This window comes from Hyaena hyaena, unplaced genomic scaffold (genome assembly GCF_003009895.1).
Source record: "Hyaena hyaena isolate Hyena2069 unplaced genomic scaffold, ASM300989v1 scaffold_84, whole genome shotgun sequence".
NCBI classification, from domain to species: domain Eukaryota; kingdom Metazoa; phylum Chordata; class Mammalia; order Carnivora; family Hyaenidae; genus Hyaena; species Hyaena hyaena.
The window spans coordinates 634756-642078 of record NW_024080716.1 but is presented as its reverse complement, the minus strand read 5'-3'; the positions used below and the strand labels follow the sequence as shown (position 1 = coordinate 642078).

Here is a 7323-nt window from a genome sequence, read left to right as displayed (position 1 = left end):
AAAAATTAGTCTCTTCCAGAGCTCCTGGTCAAGTAATTTTGTCCTTTCTGAGGTCTTTGGCACAGAGTTGGTGTAGGACACCTTCCCATTCCAATACATGATCCAATGGTGCTGTCCCAGACCTCACCCAATGCAAAAACCACTTGGAGGCAAGTGTCAAGGCTGGAACTCATCACTGAAACGTCTCTTCCGGTTCATAGCGACGTTTGCAATGCTGCATACTGTTCCCTCTGTGTGCCTCTGATGAGGTTTTGGGGTGACGGCAGGGTCTGGAGGCGACGACCAAGAAAAAATTCTTGAAGACATCTTTGGTGCAAAAGGTGATTTTATTAAAGCACGGGAATAGGACCTTTGGGCAGAAAGAGCTGCACTGGGGCTGTGAAGAGTGACTCCTTATATACTATTGTGGTAGGAACCCCTCCCTAAGGAGAGAGAAAAAAATGAAGAAGAGAGGAGAGAAGACTTCAAGGTCACCTAGATATGCACCCAAGTGCCTACATTCTCCATGTTCTTGTAAACTGAGACAACTTAATCAGACTGCATGTTTATGTGTGTTACCATATATGGGAGATAAAGAAATAGAAAATGTATTTAAAACACTATGCCATGTGATGTGGGCCGCTCAGTTCTTTGGGTACGAACCCAACTGAGTGGTGCTGGCACGAATAAAGTTACTTCCTGGAAAGAAAAGCCTCGGTGTCACGACTCTTTGTGTGGGAATCCTGCAACACTATGATGTTGGGGAGGTAAAGTCAAATGGGAAGCCTCCAGAGGGATTCTGATATGCTAAAGAGGACTCCTAAGATACCTGAGGCCTTGCTATTGTCAAAGTAAGATAGTTTTCCCTCTAGTAAGGCATTAACATTAGGGCAAGAGGGGGTTCCTGGGGAAATGTATTTGCCTTAAGTATTTGCCAGTGGGCTGCAGGTTATAAGGAAATTTAATTTTCCTTGCCATTTTCTTCTTGCCTCTGTTCCCCACAGCACTATGGAGTGGAGGGTGATATTAGGGGTTCCAGGAAACTGAGCTTGTAGGTTTCTGGAGATCAAGCTTTTGATAAGTTTGTCTTTTTCTTGTAATTTACTAAGATATTTGTAAGTTGATGGAGACTCCTGTCCTGCATGACTGTGATCTCTATCAGGTAACCATTTGTTTTCTTTCATTTCCTTTGTTCTTGGGCAGCTGGGAGTGCCTGAGGGATGTCACACACATCCCACCTGCAGGGGAGAGTGTGTGCTAGTTTGCCCTTTGTCCTCAGCCTGCCTTATGCTCCCTCATCACCTCCACATTTCCAGGGATCCGATTTCCAGGTTAAAGAATCATGAGCTGGGGCGCCTGGATGGCTTGGTTGGTTGAGCATCTGACCCTTGATTTCCGCTCAGGTCATGATCTCACAGTTCGCGAGTTAGAGCCCCACATTGGGCCCTGTCTGTGCTGATGGCGCAGAACTGCTTGGGATTCTATGTCTCCCTTTCTCTCTGCCTCTACTCTGCTTACACACACACTCTCTCTCTCTCTTACAAATAAATAAATAAACTTAAAAAATTAAAAATAAAAAGAATCATGAGCTGATTACTTCTGGAAGTGGCCCCAGATAATATCTAGCCAGCCTCTCCTGTGCAGGTGGGAAGATGGAAGTCCACTGAGCAAAACTCTTGGATTCGAAGGCCAAGCAGACTCAAGGCAGAGCAGGGACAAGCCAGCCAACCACCTGGTCTTTTCCCTGCCAGGGCTTCTGTCCCCAGGGGTTTGTGTCTTCATCTGGATTATGCAAATTTGGAGTCAGGTTCCCTCCTAGTCTCTGAAGTCATCACGGAGCTGGTACCCTGTTGCCTGGCCTCTTTCAGCAGCAGCAGAAGAAGCAGAAGCTTACAGCACAGAACAAACTTGTCCCTACAGCAGCTTCTGAGTGTAGCTTGGAACCAGGAACCAAATATGAACTTCAACAATGCTATGACTGCATGAATCTGAACGGTTCTTCTTGTGTTTTTTTACAACATGTTAAACTGCCTTCTATCTCCCAGCTGGCTGGAGATCTTTCTGAGCAAAGAGCATCTTCTGTCTCAAGCCCTATGTGTTAGGAGCTCAATAGTACTGCAATAAATAAGCAAATGAGCTTGGCTTTGGAAAGCCTGGATCTGAGTGTAGAATGAGGCACTTAGAGCTGTGTAAGCCTCAGTTTCCTGATCTGGATGAAGGGGGAACGATTTCCCACCTTGGCCAGCACACAGGTCAAGCAATTGGCGCTTGGCACATGGTGAACGATGGTCGCCACACATCAGGGGTGTACCACCCGCAGGCTTTGCATTTCCCCATTCCTTGTTTTTCTTTGGCTCCCTATGGCATCGGAATTACCATAACATACAACGTGCAGAATGCCTGGAAGAGCAGTTGGGTGAAGCAGTAGGTGAAGCAAGAGGCTGGAGACGCTGGAAGGATCTGGAAGGATCTGGATGTGTATGATCTGGGCCTGAGCCTCCCAGCCTGCTCTTTCCATTCAGTGTCACTACTCGGCCCTGCCTCCTAAGCCCAGCTCAGGGCCCTAGAACTCTCTTTTGGGACTTCCCTCCTCCCCAGCCCTGGTTCTTGGCTCCCTGCCCAGCTACCATGGTAACAGCTTCCAAGGTGACAAAAGAGGTTGCTGGGTCCTATTTCCTCTGGTCCTGTTGATGAGGATTTTCAACTGCAGAGACTGAATCGCTCTGCACCTACCTGGGTCCCTTCTGTGTTCTCACGCAGGCTGACCTCAATCTTCCATCCCTGCCAATAGGACTATGTGTACCAGCCTGACTACTTGTGAATGGAAGAAAGTCTTCTATGAGAAGATGGAGGTGGCCAAGCCAGCCGACAGCTGGGAACTCATCATGGATCCCAACCTCAAGCCCAATGAGCTGGCCCCTGGCTGGAAGCAGTACTTGGAACAGCATGCCTCAGGCAGGTGAGCACCCAAGGAGGAGGGACTTGAAGGCAGTCCTGGGGGCACCCTCCAAGGGGAGACAGAGAGATCAATGGAGCCTCATCCTGGAGTCAGCACCGGTTAGGGGGCAGAGAAGGAACTACCAAGTGGGTCAAAGAGGCCTGGCTTCTAATCCCAGCTGTACCATCTGGGTACAGGTCACCGTGGGTGACCTTGATAAGTTGTGCTCTGTCTTTGGATCTTGGTTTTTTATAATAAGTGAAGAGCTACAATGTCCCTGTAATCTTTGACATTTGAGATGTTTTCACATTTAATAGTCTTTTAAAGAATGGTGGGGAGTGAGAGAGGAAGTCATGAGGTCCACTGAGAAAACTAGCTTAGGGTTGGGGCCTTGCTCTGGTCCTAAGTCTATTTAGTCAACTCAGTCCAGTTTGATCTGAATACAAGAAGTTGGCCTTAGATGATCAATCAAGACCATTCCAGCTCTATTGTCTATGGGCCAGTGACAAAAAGGCTTAGCTTTGGGCATGATTTCCTTTATGTCCTTAGAGCTCGGTGTCCTATACTCTACAGGAACCTCATGGCTTCCAGAGCGCAGGGAGTTCCATAGGCTGAGGAGACATGTCCATCTGAAAGCCACATGCCTCCCTCTCCTTCTTCTAGGGTGTGATTTGGGATCGGGACCACAGAATTCCCTGCCCAACCTGCCTCAAACTCATCTTCAGGGTCTGTGTAGGCCTCTTCCCTGGGTCCACCAATTCAAGGACAGATAATGCCCCTAGACCCCCCAGTGAAGCCAACAAATGGCTGTATTTTGGGCGTGTGGGCACACAGACTGGGTTGTTCATGCATGTTTGGATGTGAAACCCCCAGGTGCAGCACATGGCTGAAGGCAGCATCAGGAGGCAGGCTGTGGGTGGGGCAGCTGTGGGTGGGGAGCTGAGACCTGTAAGTATTAGATTGAGCTTGTCTTTGGGACAAAAAGACAGAGAAGCAGAGGTTCACTGCTTTACTTCCATTCAGATCAGTTCAAGAGACATTAATATGCACCTGTTATATGCTGGCTCCTGGCTCTGGCTCTAGCTGTGTGCACATGGATGGCTCTCTCTCTCTGCTTGTTTCATTTCAATAAAATGAGAGGTTGACTAGATGATCCTTAAGGTCCCCTTGCACTAGGTCTGATATTTTGACATTTAAGATCTGAGGTGTAGCTTGAGGAAGAGGAAAAAGCTCCAGACTGGTGTGATTAATAAGGTGTAGAAGGAGGAGATGGAAAACATGAAGCTTCTGAGCTGGCTGTTGGGAGGAGTGTAAAGGGCTGGAAACTTGGGTCCGGGGCCCAGGGGATTAGGGGCTGAGCTCTATGGGCTTGTGGCTCCTCCTTGCCTCAGGTCTCAGCTGGTCCTACCCCCGCTGGTGACCTGTGGCTCCCAGGTGGCCTCAGGCAGGCCTTCAGAACCGCCACTCTTGTGCTTATTCTGTGCAGAGGCTCACTCTCCCCATAAGCCTCTAGATGCATTAACCCTGGTGCCCTACAACTCTGGCCAGCATGGGTGGGGACCCCTTCTGGGGGTCAGATTGCTCTGTGGGCCAATGCTGCCTTGGGCTATGCTGGGTACCATTCTGTGCTTGTGCTGTCTAAGGGCCCCAGGCCTCGGCGACAGGCTTGGCCTCATCTCTACCCCACAGCCGGGACTATGTGGTGCTTGGCACAAAATAGGGGCTAGGTGGTGTCTGTTGGACTGAATTTGAGTTCCTTATCAGAGGTCATACAGGGCCATTGTCCAGGGGCCCCAGAGGGAGTCAGCAGTAAGGAGAGTCAGGGGTCCCCTGGACTCCTGACTGTAAAGCTGTTGTAACAGGGTCCTGGAAGAGGTTCATCTCAAGGACAAAAGAAACTGTCCTGGAGGTAATGAGTGTTACGTTACTGACGGTGTGCAAGCACGGGGTGGAGGCTGAAGGACTGGGGCCTGGCTAGATGGGCCCCAGACCTCTTCCTTCCACAGCCTCTGAGGCTGGGCCCCTGGGGGGCCGAGTTAGACAGAGTGGCCTGTATGTAGGGGTGCATGTGTGTGGAGATGCCGACTGAGATCCACTTTTCCAGTCTCTGCTGCAGGGCTGGAGCAGGGTCTAGGGATGGCTCGTCAAGGGGTAAGAGGATGTTCTTTGTGAAGGTGTGGGGACCAAACTCCCTACTCCTCCCCCGCTGGCCCGTCATCCATCCACCAGTCCACCTGGTGGATTCTTAGTGGGTTTTCTCCAAAGTATTCTTGGTGGCCTACGGTCGGTAGTTAGAGGCATCTCTTTTTCTCCGCACAGCAGGCAGAATGCAGGAGTCAGAGTCAGGGGACATCTGAACGAAAAGAGCCTTATCGGACACCATCACTCTGCAATGCACACATGAAAAATAAGGCCCAGATGGGGGCGGGGGGAGGGGAGGGGATGAGCCCTGTGCTGCGGGCAGGTACTTGTGCAGGTCTCTGTCCAGAGTGCGTTAGGCTTAGGGGAAGCTGAGGCCACAAGGGGGCGTGTAGGAGGCAGGCTGGAGAGCCGGCTTGAAGCCACAGAGCTCCAGTGCCAGATTTCTGAAGACACTGCCCCAGGCCCAGGGGAGCTCAGTGCGAGGAGGCAGAGCCTGGGAGTGTTAAGGAACCCAGGGCGCAGCGAACAAGCAACCTCTATCGCTAGGCACAGCCACACAGGGCCCTTCCTTTCCAGGCTGTCCCTGGGAGGAAGCTTGCCTCTTCCACCCTCCCCTCCCCTCCCCTCCCCGCAGGTTCCACTGCTCCTGGTGCTGGCACACCTGGCAGTCGCCACACGTGGTCATCCTCTTCCACATGCACCTGGACCGCGAGCAGCGGGCGGGCTCGGTGCGCATGCGCGTCTTCAAGCAGCTGTGCCACGAGTGCGGCACGGCGCGGCTGGACGAGTCGAGCATGCTGGAGGAGAACATCGAGAGCCTGGTGGACAACCTCATCACCAGCCTGCGCGAGCAGTGCTACGGTGAAGACGGCGGCCAGTACCGCATCCACGTGGCCAGCCGCCCAGACGCGGGCCCGCACCGCGGCGAGTTCTGCGAGGCCTGCCAGGAGGGCATCGTGCACTGGAAGCCCAGCGAGAAGCTGCTGGCGGAGGAGGCCGCCGCCTACGCCTTCTCGGGGGCCTCCAAGCCAAGCGCCCAGGAGGGCTCGGGCTACAACTTCTTCTCCCTTCGCTGGTGCCTCGTGGGCGCCTCCCTCTGCCTTTTCATTGTCTACCTGCAGTTCTCCTTCCGCAGCTCTGCCTTCTTTTAGCGGAGCTGCACGCTTGGGGCGGGAACGCGGGAGAAGGTTCTGGCTGCAATTCTTCTGCAGCGTCAACAGGACCCTGGACAGCTCCCGCCGGGCCTCAGTTAATTCCTCCGCTGAATGGGAAGTTTGCTCTAGGAGATACTTAATGGTCCTTCTATTAAAATTTACAGTGATGGGGGAAGGGGAGAGGATCTAGGGAGGATTTAGGTTTGGTGGTAGTACTAAACCCACAGGCAGGTATCTTCTCCCTCCACTTCCTCCACGTCCATCTCTACTCCCCTCCTTTTGCTTCATTTCCATATCCCACATCCCATTAGGTCCTGTCGTGCCCGGGCTTCATCTCAAGTTCATCTTCAGCTGTCTCTGACCATCCTGCCATGGTTGACGGCAGTGATCCTACGCAAGAATATTCAGTGCATCTTCATTCAGTCGCTCTCCTGGAGAGTTTGCTCCCACTATTCGGAAAGTTCCAGATTGTTACTTTGGTGCTAGAGTCTGCCTTGCCGGAATTATTTAGAACTTCACTGTCCAGTATGACAGTCACTAGCCATATGTGGCTATTTGAATTTAAATTAATTAAAATGAAATAAAATGGAAACTTCAGTTCCTCAGTTGCACCAACCACTTATCAAGGGCTCAGTAACCATATGTGGCTTGTGGCTACCATACTGTGCTGTGCAGATATAGAATATCACCATAGAAATTTCTAGACTAGACCCTGAAGTTACTACTTAAATATATATGGGCCCATAAAAATAAGAGAGGGACACAGGTTTAAAGATGCTGCATGAAGCTTTTTGGGGGCAGGGACAGGTAGGGGAGTGGTGTGTTAGGGATACACAAATAAATATGTAACCTCTGTGTTCCTGGTTGTCGGTTGATTGGAATTTGTGGGTCCCAGTGCTGTCTAAACATTTCCTGGGGAGGAAGACCTGCTGAAATTCACTGCGTGGGACTCTCTCTCGATCTCTCTTGCTCTTGCTCTGTGTGTGTGTGTTGGGGGAGGGGCGGTTGGGGCTTCAAGAATACATTTAAGTGTTTTGAAGGAACATATGAGCTGTGGCACCAGTAATTACACATGATGCAGGGAGATGTTCCTCTGTCATCCTGAATGAA

The 7323-nt window shown here is 51.3% G+C and overlaps 1 protein-coding gene across 1 annotated transcript; it reads left to right on the top strand.

The window, feature by feature from the left end:
- The first annotated feature begins 2759 nt into the window (after positions 1–2759).
- On the top strand, positions 2760–6210 carry RTP2 (receptor transporter protein 2). The gene is made up of 2 exons (XM_039234183.1): positions 2760–2938; positions 5694–6210. The coding sequence occupies exons 1-2, from the start codon at positions 2775–2777 to the stop codon at positions 6208–6210; spliced, it is 681 nt and encodes a 226-aa protein (XP_039090114.1). The 5' UTR covers positions 2760–2774.
- Positions 6211–7323: the final 1113 nt, after the last annotated feature.

Coding starts and splice junctions, on each gene's coding strand:
- RTP2 (XM_039234183.1), top strand. CDS start 2,775: ATGTGTACCAGCCTGACTACTTGTGAATGGAAGAAAGTCTTCTATGAG. Junction 2,939..5,693: donor GAACAGCATGCCTCAGGCAG/GTGAGCACCCAA, acceptor CCCTCCCCGCAG/GTTCCACTGCTCCTGGTGCT.